The 18995-nt window shown below is 41.4% G+C and overlaps 1 protein-coding gene across 2 annotated transcripts in view; it reads right to left on the reverse strand.

Annotated features, from left to right (window-relative positions):
* LOC108716513 (disheveled-associated activator of morphogenesis 2) overlaps positions 1-18995 on the reverse strand; it is a 145535-nt gene that overhangs the window by 66551 nt on the left and 59989 nt on the right. For both annotated transcript variants that reach the window (XM_018262697.2, XM_018262698.2), the window contains exons 4-6: positions 18597-18671; positions 14051-14145; positions 4977-5310 (exon numbers count right to left, since the gene is read on the reverse strand). In XM_018262697.2, the coding sequence (XP_018118186.1) occupies positions 4977-5310; positions 14051-14145; positions 18597-18671 (504 nt within the window). The remainder of the gene's footprint in view (positions 1-4976; positions 5311-14050; positions 14146-18596; positions 18672-18995) is intronic.

The raw sequence follows: 18995 nt of genomic DNA on the forward strand, positions 1-18995 counted from the left end.
GCCTGGAAATAGGATTCTCCATGATCATCACATGGGGAATGTTGTATTGAGAGCTCTGTCTCTGCTGTCTACTGTCATACTGATGCAAACTCGATTTTGGCAGCCCCTCTGAATCAACATATCAGCATTAAAGGGAAACTGAGACCTCTGCAACTTTTTTTTATCAATAAATTCTAATTAATTTCTTTTACAGCTTAAATTGTATTGTTGCCTCCCACCTTTAATGTGACTCTCCCTCCTTATATTTGCCATGCCTCTACTTTATTATACTTTGTCTCGATTCCTTATTTGTTTTGGAGAATGGAGGCTGCACCTTAAGCAAGTTCCAATTGAAGAAATGGAAAACACTTTGGTTGGGAGAGTAGTGATCAATCAGGGACCTTTAGATAATCAAATAAATGGCAATAATGATACATTCTCTTTGCTATGATTACATTAAGAAATAAATGTTTACGGTACATGTGACCCCTTGTCCTGATGTATGTAGGTGCGTCATTACATCAGTAATATCTCATATCATTAGCATATTCTGCTCTATCTTGTCTTCACCATCTGCTGGCCTGAAGAATCCCCTCGTTCTGTTCTCCAGACTCTACACTAGAAAGGTCCTTCAGTTGTAGATCAGGACTCAAAATAATGAATCTCACATGTTGAGCTGAGACTGACGAGCCTGTTTTATTAAATTTTGTCTGCTCTCCATGTTGGGTCCTGTCCATTTATCTTGCATTCCACTCTTACTGTGTCTTGCGCATGGATATCCCCAAAGGCTTAACCTTGTTTCAACTCTCCTTGCACACCCACAGACTCGGCTTGTAGTGTTATGCCGGGCTTAAAACCCACAGACAATCTACATATTCATTTCCAAAGACGTCTGGGAACTCCTTTCCCAAAACAAGTTTGTGTTCTGTTGATTCTTCCTATTCAAATTGTATAAAATTTGTTGGTGTTGTCCAAACCTACAAAATTAACTTTTAGTATATTTAAACATCTGTCAGATTGACTTTTTACTTTCACAGTTGCTCTGAAGAACCAAGGAGGATGGATTAAGTGTAATTAGGAAGTACAAGGGGGGCTGCTAAAGCAAATTTAACAGAATTGGGCTCCAAAAAAACAGAAGTAAATAGGAAGAGTGGACATAGCAGGTATTATAGAAATAGATGGAAATATAGAGAAAGATGGCAGCAGCAGGACAAACTGGAGACAAGAGGGCATCATGGCAACAGTAGGACATAAGACAGTATAGAGATGGCTAGGCAAGAAGAAGACAAGAAGAAAAGACAAAGAAATTAGAAGAAGATGGGGATTTTAGTGCAGTGTGGCAACAGTAGGACATGATGGAGAGAGATGGACCCCATGGTGCAATATAGAAAGACGGAGATAGTAGGACAAGATCCCTGGGTCATATAGAAGTAGTAGGATACGACTGCAACAGTATGGAAAGATAAGGACAGTGGGGCAAGATGAAGATTGTAAATCAAGAAGATAGTTACAATTGGGCAAGATGGTGACAGTAGGGCAAGTAACACGTTTAATAAGTGTTGCTCAATTTGCAGCATTGTTTGTTGAAGGACCCTTCCAAAGCTCCCCCTGCCACTTTGCCAAAGCCCCCAACCGCCACCAAAAACAGTCTGGATGAGGAATTCTGTGTTGTAAGCTGTGATTAGTTCAGACAGAAGGAATGCAAGAGAAGTGACCGTGTTGTGCAATGTTAGTGCTACTGGTCCCATCCATAAATACAAAGAGCTTGGAGAATAATCCTTCTTGCATCTGGACTGCACCAGAGCCAAGCAGTATGACTTCTCCCGAATTCCAGATGTCTTGGTGCTGACGTCTCGTTCACACTTTCCATTACAAGTTGTTATGAATTGTAGCCGCATATTTTCCATTCCCTCTAACCATAAAGCACTTGTCTCACTACACCTTCCGGCTGTAAGACTTGTATTTGATTATTGGGAGCCGGCCGCAACTTTCCTCTGATGTTTCTGCTTAATGCAAATGAGTATTCTCTGTTCCCTAACACAAGCCATGGGATATTTCACACTGATTGCTTTCATTTCAGAGCAAGCAATGACCAAACGATTAACTCCAAATAGTTAAAGAGTAACACAGAGGGAACAGGCACATGGAAGGGGATCCATGAAGATGGTCAAATTACTCTACACCCTGGGTAGCAAAGTATAAGGAAAGAAAACCTCAAAATGATACAAAAAAAGACCCCAATTTCAGTAAAAATCATAACGTCTGTTAATACATCATCTGCCTGTAGGTAATGATGGGCAAATAAATTTGCCAGACACTAATTTGCAACGAATTTCCGCATTTTGCCGCGAGCAAACGAATCCACGAAAATGCTGCAACAATTCGCTGGCGAAAAAAATCTGGAGCGTCAAAAAAAATGTATGTGCATTCAAATAGTACCGCGCATTGAAATTGTCACGCCTCAAAAAAATTTCGGACGCCCATTGACTTTAATGTATTTGGAGCAAATAGTCACCCGTATAAAAATTGTCGCTTGGCAAGAGGTGCTGGGAGTTAGATTCCAACAGTATAGAGAAGAAACCGGAAGAGGATCACTCCGTGGTGCCCGCTGGAATAACCCCTGGCCGGTGCAGTTTTACTGCTGATAGGAGCACCGGCCCGGGTTTCAGGTAAGTAAATACATTCACTTGGGGTGCCTAACATTTGGCATCCCCAAGTGGTAAACGACTTTCCTTCTCCTTTAAAATTACAATTCAAAAAAAGGAGCAGGTATATATCCTCGGATTTATCCCATGCACCAGACGCTGCGTATACATTAATGCGGTTGCCGTTCCCCCCACAGAGGAATTCACACTTTCACTGATGTGGATTTGGAACGTCCAACAGCGAGGACAAGAAATTGGTCCAGTCTGAACAACTCTGCAATTACAAACTTTATTTAAAATAACGAGCTGTCTCGTACGTCGGTTTCAGAGCACTATGAATTGCTGGCTCTGACTGTTGTGGTGTAATGTGACCCTAAGTCTCAGACAGAGGCAAAATAACTGTTGTGTTACAAAGTATCAACAAGGGAGAGTATCAAGTTGTTTGCTTGGGAGGTGGGGTTTCTGATTGGTGTCAGTCTAGACAGAGTAGAGTTTCCTAAACTGTGGAGTCTACCCCATTAGGGCAGAGAAACACCTAGAGATTCAGGAAGATTTAGTTGCCCGGCGAAAATAATCCCGGCGCAAATAATCTCCCCGAACTGCATTCCTGCTAGCTAGAAAGTAAATCCCCAGCGTTATGGCACTAGGATCGCTTCATTTTCCGAAGTTTCCTCATAAGGCAACTTCAGGCATCTTCGGAAAACAAAGCGCTCCGAGTGCCATCCCGCCAGCAATTCAGATACTAGCCACAGGGAAGGCAGTTACGGGGAAATTAGTCGCCTGAAGAAGAGGTGATTTGTCGCTGAGCCCCCAAATCTCCACTTGTGTCTCTGCCCTTAAGATTCCAGAGTTCCGCAGATTTTTCTACCCTACCCAGAACCAGTAAGACAATGTCCTGTATTAAAATGGTTATAGACTTATAGGAGGAGAGTGTTCCTACCTTACAACGCACAACGTAGTCCTTGTGTAAAATGTTTAATGAAATAGTAGAATTCTTGAAGAATCAGATGAAATTAGTGATGGGCGAATTTATTCACCAGGCATGGATTTGCCACCTGCAAATTTTTTTTGCGAAGCTGCTGCAAAAAGTTGGCTGAGAAAAATTCAGTTGTGTGTGTAAAAATTGCCAGGCGTAAAATAAATTTTGGCTCCCATTGACTTTAATGCATTTGGACAAAAAAGTTGCGCTTGTAACAATTGTCACGTGCATAAAATTGTCACACGTCAAAATTATTTTGATGCCCATTGACTTTAATGCATTTGGACAAATTGTTGTGCAACAAAATTATTTTGATGCCCACTGACATCAATGTGTTTCGCAAATTTTTCGCAGTTTTGGAAATTTTTTCGGGGGTTTGCTAATTTTTCAGCGAAGCAAACCAGGACAGATTAGCTTATCACTAATGAAATTGAGTGTAGGACTGGCCAGATCAGGGATTACTTTGACGTAGTTGGCCAACTTAAAGGGATTCTGTCATGATTTTTATGATGTCGTTTTTATTTCTAAACACTGCAAATAATTCACTCTACCATATAAAATTTCATTTCGGAACCAGCAAGTGTACTTTTTTTCTAGTTGTAATATTGGTGTGCAGTGTCGGACTGGCCCGGCGGGATACCGGGAAAAAACCCGGTCGGCCCCGACCCTTAATGGGCCCCCTGCCGGGCCAGTCCCCTGCCTCGATTGTACTTGACAGAAAAAAAGGTTTTTTTATGTGCCGCACCATCTATGCATGCGCACTGCACCTTTCACTGAGGAGTGCCGAGCAGCGCCTACAAGCAAATGCGCCAAGCAGCGCCTTTGAACAGAAGATCTGTTAGTACTGTGAGCAGGTCGGCTGCGTAAAGGTTCACAGGGCTGGGGTCAGCTTTGAGGGGAAATATTCCAGGTGCATCAACTACTTGATACTGACACGTTCCTATGATTTTTATAGGAACGTGTCTGTATCACTTTAAGCTGCTGATGAAGGACAGGGAGGGGGTGATATCACTCTAACTTGCAGTACAGCAGTAAAGCATGACTGAAGTTTATCAGAGCACAAGTCACATGACTGGGGGCAGCTGGGAAACTGACAATATGTCTAGCCCCATGTCAGATTTCAAAATTAAATATAAAAAAATCTGTTTGCTCTTTTGAGAAATGAATTTCAGTGCAGAATTCTGCTGGAGCAGCACTATTAACTGGTATCCCTTTAAATATATTGTGAATAAAGTACCCCCTTTTGTAAAATATAAGGTTACCAATGATTCCATGACCATATAAAAGTACAAGGCCAAAGGAACACTGTTACGAAATTAATGGACACTAGAAGGTTTTTTTGGCCACCAAAAAACTCTAAACCCATGCAATACCTGGAATCGCGTTCGTTCCGAAGCATAGACCTGGTAATGTAACATGGCTTGAAGCACCTTCTTGTGCCCATCAGGGACTAAACACACGGCTCCTAGAATCTCAAGGACAGCGATCTTGGTCTTGATGTTCTCTGTCCGCAAGCTCTGGGAGATGATGTTGATGCTCTCAGGGTGGGCCAAGACATGTGTCCGTCCCTGGGAATTATTCATAAGAGCCTTGATACACCCTATAACGGATGTGTGTATTCGACTCTCGGAGGTTTCATAGTCCATACTCTTTAGGAAGTTCAGCAGGCAGGTCAGGCCGTCTAGTTCAATAAACCTTGTTACAAACCTATAGGAGAAGAAAGAAAACAATTTAGATGTGCATATAAATCAGTTGGTGTCCCTGACTGCTAGTGTTTTAAAGGGGAAGTAAAGTCTAAAATAGAATCAGGCTAGAAATGCTGTATTTTGTACACTTAACATAAACATGAACTTACTGCACCACAAGCCTAATCAAACATATGATTTATGCTTTCAGGGGGTCCAGACCACACTGAGCATGTGCACAGTCTTGGTCTTGCAAAGATGTATAACAAAGTTACAAGATGGTGACCCCCTGTGGCCGCCACAGGGGGTCACCATCTTGTAACTTTGTTATACATCTTTGCAAGACCAAGACTGTGCACATGCTCAGTGTGGTCTGGGCTGCTTAGGGATCACCATAAATTATCAAAACAGCACAAGTCAAATAATATCTGCCAGAAGCCGATACAGCAAGACTGATTAATAATCAGAATATACAGACTGCACTGGGTCCTATGTTTTCATGTAATCTAATATGAATTTTATAGTTTTTGTATTGTTTGATACAAACTTTATCCATCTCTGCAGAACGAGTGGCTGTAGCATAATAACCTTCCATATATAATCCCAGTTTATCTGTTTAAATCTGTCTGATCTTTGTCCCTGCAGCTGGAGTTGGAAACACTAAAGGGGATGTAAAGGCAAAAATAAAATCCAATACAAATCTCGACATAGTCGCCGACTGCTCTACAGGGAAACAAACAAAGCTGCCTGAGTTCTGCATGGCTCTGAAATCATGGCTCATGGCTCCCCCTGCTGTTCATAAGTATGATTGTTTCCCTGCTCAGCAGTTAGGGACTGTCTGACAATTCCTATCCACAGCATTAAATGAATGGATAATTTCACTGCATACAGTCAGGTTACTTATAAAAACTGTAGACATTTTTTAATTAAGGTATATTGGAGATAGGTTTCTTTTTCATTAAAGAAAGTAAAAATGGGAATTTATTTTTTTTTGCCTTTACATGCCCTTTAAGAATGATAGATATAATGATGGTCAGTTGGGGCATATCAAAACTGGTGGAAATGCAATACTGAAATGAGTGAGCAAGTCATTGATACCGTTGTGCAACTGCAACAACATTTCATTATACTACACAAGCATGGGATCTCTTATCCGGAAGCCCGTTATTCAGAAAGCTGTTAATTAAGGAAATGCCATCTTCCATAGAGTCCAAATAAGCAAATAATTCTAATTTTTAAGAATGATTTCCTTTTCTCTGTAATAATAAAACAATAACTTGAACATGAACCAAACTAAGATATAATTAATCCTTATTGGAAGCAAAACCAGCCTATTGGGTTTAGTTAATGTTTACATGATTTTCTATTACACATCCAAATTATGCAAATATCCGTCCCAAACCCTGAGCATTCTGGATAATAGGTCCCATACCTGTATACTTATATTATAAAAAATAGAAATACCTTATTTTAAGCTTTATCCAAGCTGCAGTGGAGCGAAGGTAAACAATGACAACCTTCACTATTTCAGATGTAGAATTTCTAGTCTTAAAACACTACAGTTTTATTTATTTTACAGGGCTAAATTGGAGAAGCGTACAGTATGTTATTATCACCCTATTACAGGTATGTAATCCTTTATCTGGAAACCTGTTATCCAGAAAGCTCTGAATTTCCTCGTAAGACAACTTTGGGCGACGTCAGAAAACAAAACGCTCTGAGTTCCATTCCGCCGGCGATTTTCATTCTAGCCTGCGGAAGGCAGTTCAGGGAGATTAGTCGCCCTGAAGAAGAGGAGATTTGTCGCCAAATAATTCAAAATTTTAAAACATGTTTCCTTTTTATCTGTGATGATAAAACAGTACCTTGTATTTTATCCCAACTAAGATATAATTAATCCTTATTAGAGGCAAAGTAATCCCATCGGGTTTATATTATGTTTAAATTATATTTTTAGCAGGTTTTAAGTATGGAGATCTAAACTACAGAAAGACTTCTTATCTAGAAAACCCCAGGTCCCAAGCATTCTGGATAACAGGTCCCATTCCTGTATAATCTAGCTCCCCTGAAGGGTGCTAATTCCCATACAACATTGGATGCCTAACTGTTGGACCCAAAGCCTTTGTTTGAGGCCCAGTCTGAAGTCTGGATACAATGCCTATTTCCTCTTCTAGATCCTCTTGGAGGTCAATTAGAGATTGGGGGTTAAAACTTCTTCAATGTTCCAGTCTTAAAGCTGTAGCTGAAAGGTCAGTACAGTACAATACAATATTTGCACATGTTTGTGACTTTATTATGAATTAATAAATGTTGGCCAAATGTTGTGACTTATAAGAAGATTTCAGTGGTTCATGGATAAGCTCTGTCTACCAGAAGGGTTGTTGTCTGATATCACAGGGAATTGACCAACCCAATAATGTTCAGTAATGATAGATTCTAGGCAGTGCAGAAGCAAGAAAAAACAATCTTTTGTTTTATTAGGATCTATTACAGATTATCATCATGATATCCCTCTTGCTGCACTGGCAGATACAACAGTTCTAAGCTAAGGAAAGGCACCAAGTTTCAATCTTCTCCCTAACAGAAGTGATCGCAATGGAATTATGAGGCTCATTCTGGATATAACAGCTTTACAGAGACGATACAGTTGTGAGCACAAATAATATTCGTCAGTGTTGTTAATGCTGTGAGGAACCTGAGCCAAGACCCATACGTGGCTTCAAAACACAAACATTGGAGCAGACTATCCCTCGTGACTTGTTGGGTAGAACGAGCAGCAGCAGAAATGTAACTTATTTTATAGGAAAGGGAGGAATGTTTAGGTTTGCTGATTTTCAATAGAATGTAATGTACTCCAGCGAATTTGTGTTGGGCACACTCCAAGTATAACCTGTTTCTTATATCAGTGTTTTTTTATAAAAAATAATGGAGGTCATCCAAGCCACGTCACCAGCTTTCCACCCTAGGGAATAAAACGTGCTCATGTATGCCTAACTTAGGTGTTACTAGCCTTTCTTCCTAGGGATTGAAGTCCATGATCATGGTCATCCTAGTCAGGTGTCATTAGTCTTTCTCCCTGGGAAATGAGACCCAAGGTCAAGGTCACCATAGTCAGGTGTCATTAATCTTTGTCCCTGGGTAATGAAACCCATGTTCATCCTAGTGAAGCAGCACTTACCATTCATTCTTTGGGAATAAAACTCAGGTTCAAGAATAATAAGGAGGGGGGGGGGTCAGAATAATTTCTTCACTTTGGATGTTCTAAAAACAGCTATGACTGTTATTCATAATATCCATTGCACAATTTATACCAAGATTTTTGGTAAACAGACAGTTTGGTTTATGTAGTAACTACAGCTGGGTAAGGATCAATGACCATCAAGTCAAATATGCAGCAAGAGCACTCGAAGAAGGGGGTGCCCTAAATGTTTGCTGGGATCTTGAATAAAACTACACACTGTTTGCTCGTTATTGGATCTGTTATCCGGAAACCCATTATCCAGAAAGCTCCGAATTACGGGAAGGCCATTTCCCATAGACGCCATTATAATCAAATAATCCAAATTTTTAAAAACAATTTCCTTTTTCTCTGTAGTAATAAAACAGTACCTTGTAATTGATCCAAACTAAGATATAATTAATCCTTACTGAAAGCAAAACCAGCCTATTGGGGTTATTTAAGGTTAACATAATTTTCTAGTAGGCTTAAGGTATAAAGATCCAAATTATGGAAAGATCCTTTATCCAGAAATCCCCAGGTCCTGAGCATTCTGGATAACAGGTCCCATACCTGTCATTTGGAAGTATTGGGATACATGATGGCCGATACAATTTTGAAGAAGCCCTGGAAGACTGGTTGTGGGTTCTGGCAAATGCTGGCTGCTGTAAGATACTATAGACCAGTGGCACCCAACTTTTGGGGTCAGGGATGGGGGCGGAGACGGGGGAGGGGTTGGCGGGTCAGGGGTGGGGTCGGCGGGGTCAGCAACAAGTTTAGACCGCGTCCAATTAGGTGCACCGCATTTTTGTGGGCTGGGCTTGGCGGCCCAGTGCATGAGTGTCCACGGCCCGGTGGTTGGGGACCCCTGCTATAGACAGTCACTATTTAGTGGGCTGGTGGGGGGCTGTTTGGGCCTGTGTGTACTTGAAATGCCAGGGTCTATTTTGAATCCCAGTCCAGGGCTGATTCGTAGTACAAAATGGATCCAGGCACTTGTTTTAATTGCCTGTGAATTAGCTAAGGTTAGACGGACTATTTGACTGAAGGGTTGAACTGATGGGGTGGTTATTTTCCCATCCTCAGCATCAGTGTCACAATGTTAGACATATGCTGAAAACATAAATACAGTAATTGCCAAACACAGTGAAATGTGCCGTGATCGTTAGGATAAAAAGCTAATGAGACCGAAATAATCTGGCTCCACTCCCTGACATCAAATGACCTAGAGGAGGCACGTCGGGGTGGCTTTGGCCCTTGTCCATGACTGGCATTCCAGGCTAATTAAGCTCAGGAACATCCAATCATCCTTTTCATAATATTCAGACCAGGAAAGCTGACATCCCTAAATATGAACTTGCACAAAAGGGCAGGTCTCTCTCTCGGCACGTACTGTACAGAGGGCAAGTGGGATTGTAGAATCCCCAGATAAACTTCTTCCATCCACCATGAAACATTTGTCCAGCAGTTTTATCTGACCAGTAAAGTGGGAGTAAATCCTGTAGCACTGTAATAACAAGACAGCTCGTTGCCATGGGAACTACAGACAATATCTGCGGGCACGGTCAGTGGAAAATATTTTCGAGCATCACATTCAATTAAAAAAGAAAATCTTAAAAAGCCTTAAATTATCCCCTCGTTGCTTTGAATAGTTCACAGTTGATAACAAGGGGGCTGCTGTAACAGTTTGCAATTTACAGCAGCCATCGTGGGAGGGAGAGAGGATCCACAATTTTAGCTTATATACATATTAAATACCTATTAGAAGCAAATTTCATTGCTACTGAAATTGGGATCTATTTGCACTTTTTGTATATTCTTTACACTGCTGGTTCTGCCACCTGAAACAAAGTAGCATCATCCAGCTGGATATTATAACTGTTCCCTTTAATTATAAACATGTGGCTGTAGTGATAAGGACCCTGCAGGCTAGATAGGAGATGTACGTCTGTGCATGACATGGTTTGAGCTCTATTAAACCTGCCCTGCTCATCTACATTGGTTTCCATTGCTATTTTTTTTTTGTTTTTTTTAAAGGAATTTGGCCCCTGTCCACCCGCTGGCCCTGTGCCCATTTGGCAGCCAACAAGTTGAGTCTCTGGAAATTAGTTGAGACACAGGCCTTTAACTAAAAACTTGGCTGCTTCCACCTATTAAAAGGGTTTAAGTCTGTGCCAAGAAGCTTAAAAGAAGAGTTTAGCTGCGAGTGGAGCGAGGGACTTTGCGCTGCTGAGCTGACATTCCCCTGATTATTAACAGATGAGCCGATTCCATTTCATCAAACAAACAGCTGCGTGAGATTCGCCCCCAGAAATCACAGCCCGTGTGCAGTTCGGCTGCTGTTGCTCGTCAGGTTCTGCTGTTGGGGTCTATGGTGGCTGAGCTCTGGAAGTCCAGTGGGATCGGCTTATTAAGCCCTTCCAGTTCTGAATATTTGCTGCCAACTGACATGGGTCGCTACGTGGTGGCTTTATCCGCTGGGTGCTCTTTGCACTTGGGTTTGGTGCCGGCTCATAAACACATTTTATAGGTACCGCTGTGTTGCTGAACATCCAATACAGCAACAATTAGAGGAAAAGCCATGCTCTGGAACAGTGGTGCACAAGTGCTTAACTTCATGGGAGATGTTGATAAGATTTTGTAAGTCATATTTTAACTGATCTTGCCATGCAACACCAGGCAACACCAGGCAACACCAGGCAACACCAGGCAACACCAGGCAACAGCACAAGATTTGGTAGTATTAACTCCAGGGGGCAGCACAAGGGAAGGCATACAAACAGGGAAGCCATCAGGAGGGGACAGGGGGGAGAGTTGTAGGGGGCCCGAGGGTAAGGGGGACCTGGCCATGCCACACTTACTTGATTAGCCGGGCCCCCCATCTTACTGAGAGCTGCTGACTTCGGGAAGGCATGGACGTTTAAGGGGCCCTGGCTACCAATTTTCTTATAATGTGGGGGGGGCCCTGGCCACCAATTTTTTTTTCTAGCCACCAATATTTTTTAATGGGGGGGGCCCTGGCCACAAATGTTTTTTAATGGGGGGCCCTGACAACCAATATCTTTTTATTTTTTATTAACATGTGGGAACCCTAGCCACCAATATTTTTTTTGCTTTTGTACTGTGGGGTGGGGGGCGAACCTGTAGGTGGGGCTTGCGGTGGGTGCAGCCCAGGGGGCCCAAGAAATTTTGTCGTATGGGGCCCTGTGATTTCTGATGGCTGTCCTGAATACAAATCTCCAAACCACAGCTTTGGTAGAATGACCCTCTGGAAAGGGTACCCCATAATAACTTCTCAATCCCTGCTACAGGCTCTGCGTATACATTTAGTGTATATATAAGATATAACCCCAATATATAATCAAAGGCATTAAGTTTGCCCAGGAGCAGTAACCCACAGCAACCATTAAGATGCTTTTAAACAGGTGATGAGTAAATGGTACCTGTTGATTGGTTGCCATAGATTTCTGCTCCTGGGCAAACATAGTACCTTTCATTACAAAAACCCCTTAGATCAGTTTTTGCTTCCCGTAACACCCCTATCCAATCATAAGTGACCCCTGATAATCTTCATATTTTTTAGAATACAGACTCCCCCACAAAATATTTGGGGGGAAAACCAAACTTAATCCAGGACCCAAGATTTCCATGTTTGTTGTGTTCACTTACCAAGCACTTTCAAGTCATGTGACATTATGGCTTTGCCGTTGGTTGGAGTGAATATTGTGGTTTCAGCTCAGTCTGTATCTGGATGCTGAGATTTGGCTTCATCTCTAACCAAATTCTGGATTATGTGCACCCATGGTGTGATTGCCCCACTGCCTGATGGATGTGAACTGTGTGCCCCAAAGCCATTAGTTAAGGGAATAGTATTATTTTCTCCGCTAGTTTTTTGTTCCCAGTTTTCTAATATGGAATGACTTACTCTGCTTGTAGAGTGGTGGCATTGGTTGGGAGGTCTCACCTTCCACATAAAGTTATAATGTCCCTCTTGTTTGTTATCAGTGGCTCCTCAAACTACACCCTTTTAGAGGTGAGCCAAGGACAGCGGGAAAACACACCAATGTCCAACGGGTTGCAGGCTGCTTATATACAATATAGAAAATAATCCAAGTTTTTATTAGGATCACCAAATTGGTGGCCTGGGAAACACTAATATTTAGTCATACTGTATTTATAACTGCAGTCAGTATATTTCGGGAGAAAGTCAGGCTCTCGTCTGTCTGGAGGAGACTACTGAGCGCACTTTGATATGATCCTTCCACGGAACTGTGTTTACTTACACTGGAGCCATTAACTCGTCAGGAAAGAAAACAATTACTGCCTTCACTAATTGCTTCACACCAGTTCCTACAGACTTAACATGAAATCATTGTTACTCCTTTTGAACTTGCAGGAAAACCAGAGCTCAAACCTATTTTTCTTTTCTTAAGACTGAGGCACTTTCAGCATTCACAGAGGTACATGGGACATAGAGGGTCAATAGTATATTGTGTAACACTCCTAACATCTTTTTAGTAAATACAGCAAGTATGTTCAACCTGCAACCCTCCAGCTGAACTACAATTCTAGGAATCCTTTCTACAAAACATTTGATGGAATGGCATTGTTCCTGTCCTACTGTGTTCATCTTGTTCTACGGTCTCCATGTTGTCTTACTGCTGCCATCTTGTTGAACTGTCTCCATTTAATCCTAGTGTCAAAATCTTGCTCTACTGTTCATTGTCATAATCCTGTCCTACTGTCTCCATCTTGCCCTACTGTCACTATCTTGTCCTGCTGTCTCTATCTTTCCTAGTCATTATCTTGCCCTATTGTCTCCATCTGCCTTACTCTGTCTCCATCTTTCCTACTGTCACTATCTTGTCCTATTGTTTCCATCTTCTTTTACTGTTTCCATCTTGCCCTACTGTCACAGTCTAGCCCTACTGTTTCAATCTTGTCTCAATAGTGTCCTTCTATATTCATGTTGTTTTACTGTCACAGTATTGCCCTTCTACCTCCATTTAGCCCTTTTGTGTCGATCTTGCCTTACTGTCACACCAAGTCCTACTGTTTCCATGTTGTCTTACTGTCTCCATCTTGCCCACCTGTCCTTATCTTACCATGTTGTCGCCATCTTGCTTTATGTACTGTATTGTTTCTGTACTGAGCTATTGCCCTAATGTGACTATCTTGTCCAAGAATCACAACCTTGCCATAAAGAAGTGCTCCTCCTCTGAAGTTAAAGAAAGATGGTGCCTGCTGTGGGCTGTGTTTGGCAGATCTCAACAATCATGCAGTGGGAAGGGCAGCAAAGCACTTAATCTATAGCAAAAATATGTCCCATGTTTAAAACCTAGGTAAAGAATGCATGCTGTCTTGTATGCAGAGTTTTAATATGCCAAAACAACTGAAGTTATAAGACTGATTTATATAAAGGGCCCTCAAAGTACAATGCTATTTAGTGTGATATATCTGACATCACCACATCATTATTATAATACATATAGAGATATGGGGATGACTAGCACGTTACTCATCACATTCAGGGTTACAGTTATACCTCATTGGCTGGGTCCTTAGAGCCGTCTTTAAGTCCTCTACTATTTTGTTCCTCATTTCTGTATCCTCTTCATCAAAGGCATAAAGTGTCTGCATCTATTGACAAAGGCAAAAAAACTAGTTAGAAGGTTCCTTTATTGCTGGGTCAGACACGCACATATCTACAAAGCTGTAATAATAAGCGAAAGTCATTCTTTACAGGAAAGCAGCCCCCTAAATATGTCTGTATTGTATAAATAAAAGAATAAAAGTAGCAGCTAGTCCTTATCGTCCAGCTTGAAGGCCACTTAGGATGCAATTTGGGGTGGAGATATCTTTGCTGCAGTAGACTTTCTTGGAACTGAATAGCAGGTAAACCAATGTTCATATATTTGTAACCCAACCTCTGCCCATATTCTTGCAAGCCCCAATCCCATTTGGATCTTCTACTCTGGGCTATTAAGGCAAACAGTGGAAGTTGTGACATTCAATATAATGATCTGGGAGTGAGGAGACATCCTACTCACAGGCCAGGTGTTATCTGCTGAAAGACAAAGAAACCCTGCTTAATAACTTGACCACTTCCAGAGCTCTCCCTAACGGTTTCTGAAATGCACAACTGGGAATCCTCTCTACTGCCCCATCTGTTGCTTGTACCTGGTTTCAGAAAGCAGAGTTGAGCAAATGTTCTAGTAAAGCAAACAGGGAACATATGTGGGTCCCCAGAAGTGCAGTTCAGGAGAGGAGGGGGGAAGGGAGTTCTGCAGGGTTTTATTTTCTTTTAAAGATTAGTTACAGAGGCACAGCTACAGTGTTATGGGTTAGTTGAGCAGGGCACTAGGCCGGTAGAAGCTGGTATTGACCTTTCTCTGCATTCCATGCAGCAGAAGATCTTATTCATCATCCTAAAACATTCTAAACTGAAAATGGTTAACTTGCACCCATAGTTCAGATATGGTGGGTATGTACAGGATGAAGCAAGAATGTTTAATGAGAAGTAGGCACTTCTGTATTGGTTGTAGGGCCTGGTGCAAAAAAACTTTAGTGGTTGCATTTTATAGTTCAACCTAAGACAGAAGGTGCTTGGAGCTCTAGATTAACAACAGACCAAAGGCTAAATATGTTGGACAGTCGTACTTTATATAAAGTCTATCTTGCCCCAGACCCCACCAATACCTGGCTATGATGGGCTTAGGGAATGCACAGTTACTTGAACCATGACCAAAGATTCCTGCTGGCTTTGGAATCATGGGTTATTAACTACTCTATATTGTAGTCAATCAGTATTGTAGGAACAATCACCTTGCATTTAGTTCTCAGAAGTTGAAGTAGTTAGTAAGGTGGCCCCTTGTCTTAAAAATATTTTAAAACACCCACATATGCCTCTACTCAGTATTGTTACATATATACTTTAAAACATAATAATAAAATGTGACATGATGTACCCCTGTTTTAAAATATAAGGCTGTGAAATGCCACAACTGAGCGAAGATTGTGAGAGGCCACAGGTTTGAACTCCAGAGCATTGAACTCCAGAGTAACTTATGTGCATATGTTTTTTATTTATAACAGGGGTACATTATATTTTTATTGTGTTGTGATATAAGTGCCGGCCCAGACCTGAAACCATGCCGCTGATCTCCCTCGCCTGATGCACTGCAGGTAGGTTTAATTTAAGCACGCTCTGGGCAGAGGGAGGATGGGTGGATGGGTTTCCCTGTAGAGGGGTGTGGGGTTGAGGCAGGTCCCCCTCGGGGGATGAGGGGGCGCCTATGGCAGCAGTCCTGGTGGGCCCGGCACTCATCAGTCCAACCCCGTATAAGTGACCAATAAATATTAATGATAACTGAAGACACCACTATGCACCATTTATAAGGTTCTTGTTTATAATAATTACTAGGGATGCACTGAATCCAGGATTCGGTTCGGGATTCGGCCAGGATTCGGCCTTTTTCAGCAGGATTCGGATTCGACCAAATCCGAATCCTAATTTGCATATGCAAATTAGGGGTGGGGAGGGACTTTTCGTCACAAAACAAGGAAGTACAATTATTTTTCCCTTCCCACCCCTAATTTGCATATGCAAATTAGGGTTCAGATTCGGTTCGGTATTTGGCTGAATCTTTCTTTGGATTCGGTGCATCCCTAATAATTATTGATGCTTTATGTGTTGGTTAATACTAATATCTATATAGCATGCTCCCTGAGTTTAACTTTGGGGGGAAAGTGGTTGCACGCATTTGTTTTTCAAAGTGAAATGTAGAGAAAATACCATCCTTTTTTTATAACCTTGCACCTAATCCAATGTAGCCTTTCACTTCTATTAATGAATTATGTTGGTTTCCAGAACCAGTTTGGAATGTTCCTGTAACTCTCCAACCTGTTTCCCTGACGCAGAAAATGTCAGAGGTCATTAACATACGGGCATTTCGGAAGTGACTTAGGGTGAATGATGAATGGGGAATTTTCCTTAGCAGGAAGATGAAAGATCGTCATTGAACATAAGAATTGGGGCCCTACGCTCCTTATTATGAAGACAAATGATTTGGATGAAACATATGTGTAACCAGGTAGCAACACCATCAATCTTGACTGGATTGGCAGGCATGACACACGCCAGACACGGTAGATCAGTTACGCAACTGAAATCACACATGTTTCTCTAGAATTGAGTCTTCCTCTAGATTAATGGTGGCAAGGGAGGAAGTGGGTAGATCAAACTGAGGAAATGTGTTTGGCGTCACTCAGTTACTGTAGTTGCAACAAAGTCTCAATTATTGTCTCAAATCTCAGGCAGCTTACAAGCTAGGACAGGGCCTATTAATGAATTCTCTGAACAGTAAAATTGGTCCCATTTGAAAAAAATGTTTTATATGTAAAATCAACCAGTACTGATGAAACTGTTCCATTGTCAACATATGAAAATATCTTTCTTTCATGACACTATAACACTTTCCTAAGTTTTAGTACAAGGCTCTTCCCCTTAACTCCTAACTCAACCTGAAACTCACTTCTATTATTTATCTCCTCTGATCTGTGCCCCAGCTCTTCTGCTCCCTAAACTCATGCAAGGACTTCTTAATTTTTTCTCTATGGGGCCTGGGACTCAGCTTCATGACCCAATAACTGGTTTAGAATCTACTGTCAACCTTATTTTACTTTTTTAAGAGGATCATGGAGACCAAACCATCAACATGGTGACCCAATCTTGGGCCCTGACCCATTAATCATGAATTACTGTTCTAGAATCAGGCTGAAACTTTTTTCACTTATTTTTGTTCTTTAAACATTTCTTCTCATTCACACATACAATTTTCCCCGGGGGTTGCCCTGTTGAGATACGGAAACACAACATGAATTCCCAAATATTTGCCCAAAAGGTTAATGAAAATGGAAACTGCTCCTGGTGCCATTAAATTTAAATTACATGGCATTTGTGAATTTTCTAGGAATTCTAGCTTTATTACTCGAAGTCTGGAACTTAATGGTTCCAATTATATAAGTGCATTTGGAATATCAATTGTCCTAAAACCTTGGAAAGACCCAGAACTGTGCCGAACAGACCTGTCATTTCATGGCCGCTAAGAGAAGATTTGGCTTGATGGCCACCTAATAACAACGTGGTTATTACATGTGCCATTTGCAGGGTAATGAGCCGTAGAACACAAAGGATTTCTGCTGAACATCTGGCAAAAGGCAGGGGGATAAAGAGTTTTGTTTTTTTGCTGAGAAACAAATGTGCTGCAGATAATAGCCCTGCAGACAGCACAGGGGCCCTGCTGAACAAAAAGTTAAACAGATATATATTAATTAATTATGGCCCATCTCATCTTACGTATCATTACTGTTGGGATTCTAGAGATGGACAAAATTGAACAGCATATTTACCAACATCTGCAAATAATTTCCATAATCAACACAACTATGTTAAAGGTTTAAGGAGAATATAACATGCTACCAAATGATTTATGTGTAAAAAGTAATCATGTCCCCCCAACAGGCACACAGGCATCCAGAGAGAACAACCCCAACCTTGACAGTCTTTTCTTATAGGTTCATTGTTCCGTTGCTTTAACCCAGTCCAGTTGCACAACTCTGAACTTTCTTCAGCCTTATTAATATTCTTCTTAAAGATTGGAGACCAAAGTTGCACTGCATAATCAAGGTGAGGCATTTCAATGGACCCAATTTTGGCCAACAATCACATGACTGTGACCTATGCATACCAGTGAAGTGAAAAAACGAAATACCCCAAGGCAATCCTTGCCTGGATGGATTTTCCACACTGCCCAATAGATATATGCCTAAACCCAATCCAATATCTTGTTTAAGTTTTATCAGATATGTATTGGACAGTTTGTTTGGCCCCATACACTGACCCAACTCAGTTTGGGGGGTCCAAGTAGAGAAACCAAACCCATGTATGGCCAGTGTAAGCCTGGGATTGCTTGGAACATTGGAACTGTTACCCTGTGTGAATAGGGACTGCAAAAGGTAACTGGAGAAATCTGATAGTTATATAACACTGAGCATGAAATACATATTCCCATATAATGGAAGCTCCTTACCGCAGCCATGGAGTTGATCCGATCAATGTAATAATCAGGCCAGCTGGTTGCAAGCTTGTTTGGGTCTTCCTGTTCCTACAATAGCAATAAGCAAAGGAAGAAGTTCATACCAGTTCCACAAATACAGATCACTTCATTGATTATAGATATGCAATTATAACGGTAATTACAAGGCAGAGTAAGTTATTACAATAAATTAAATATGCAATAGTAGGAAATCACCAATAGGACATTCAGAAAAAAGACTGATGATTTGTTCATTTGCATCAGCGCCACTACCCAAAACAACCATTCGGTTCTTTGCTGATTGCTTGCTAAGGGCCTGTTAAGCGATGTTCACAGTGGCCACATGCACAATTCTGGTTGCCTTTAAACCCATGGCTGCAATTAAACAAAGGC

This window comes from Xenopus laevis, chromosome 5L (genome assembly GCF_017654675.1).
Source record: "Xenopus laevis strain J_2021 chromosome 5L, Xenopus_laevis_v10.1, whole genome shotgun sequence".
NCBI classification, from domain to species: domain Eukaryota; kingdom Metazoa; phylum Chordata; class Amphibia; order Anura; family Pipidae; genus Xenopus; species Xenopus laevis.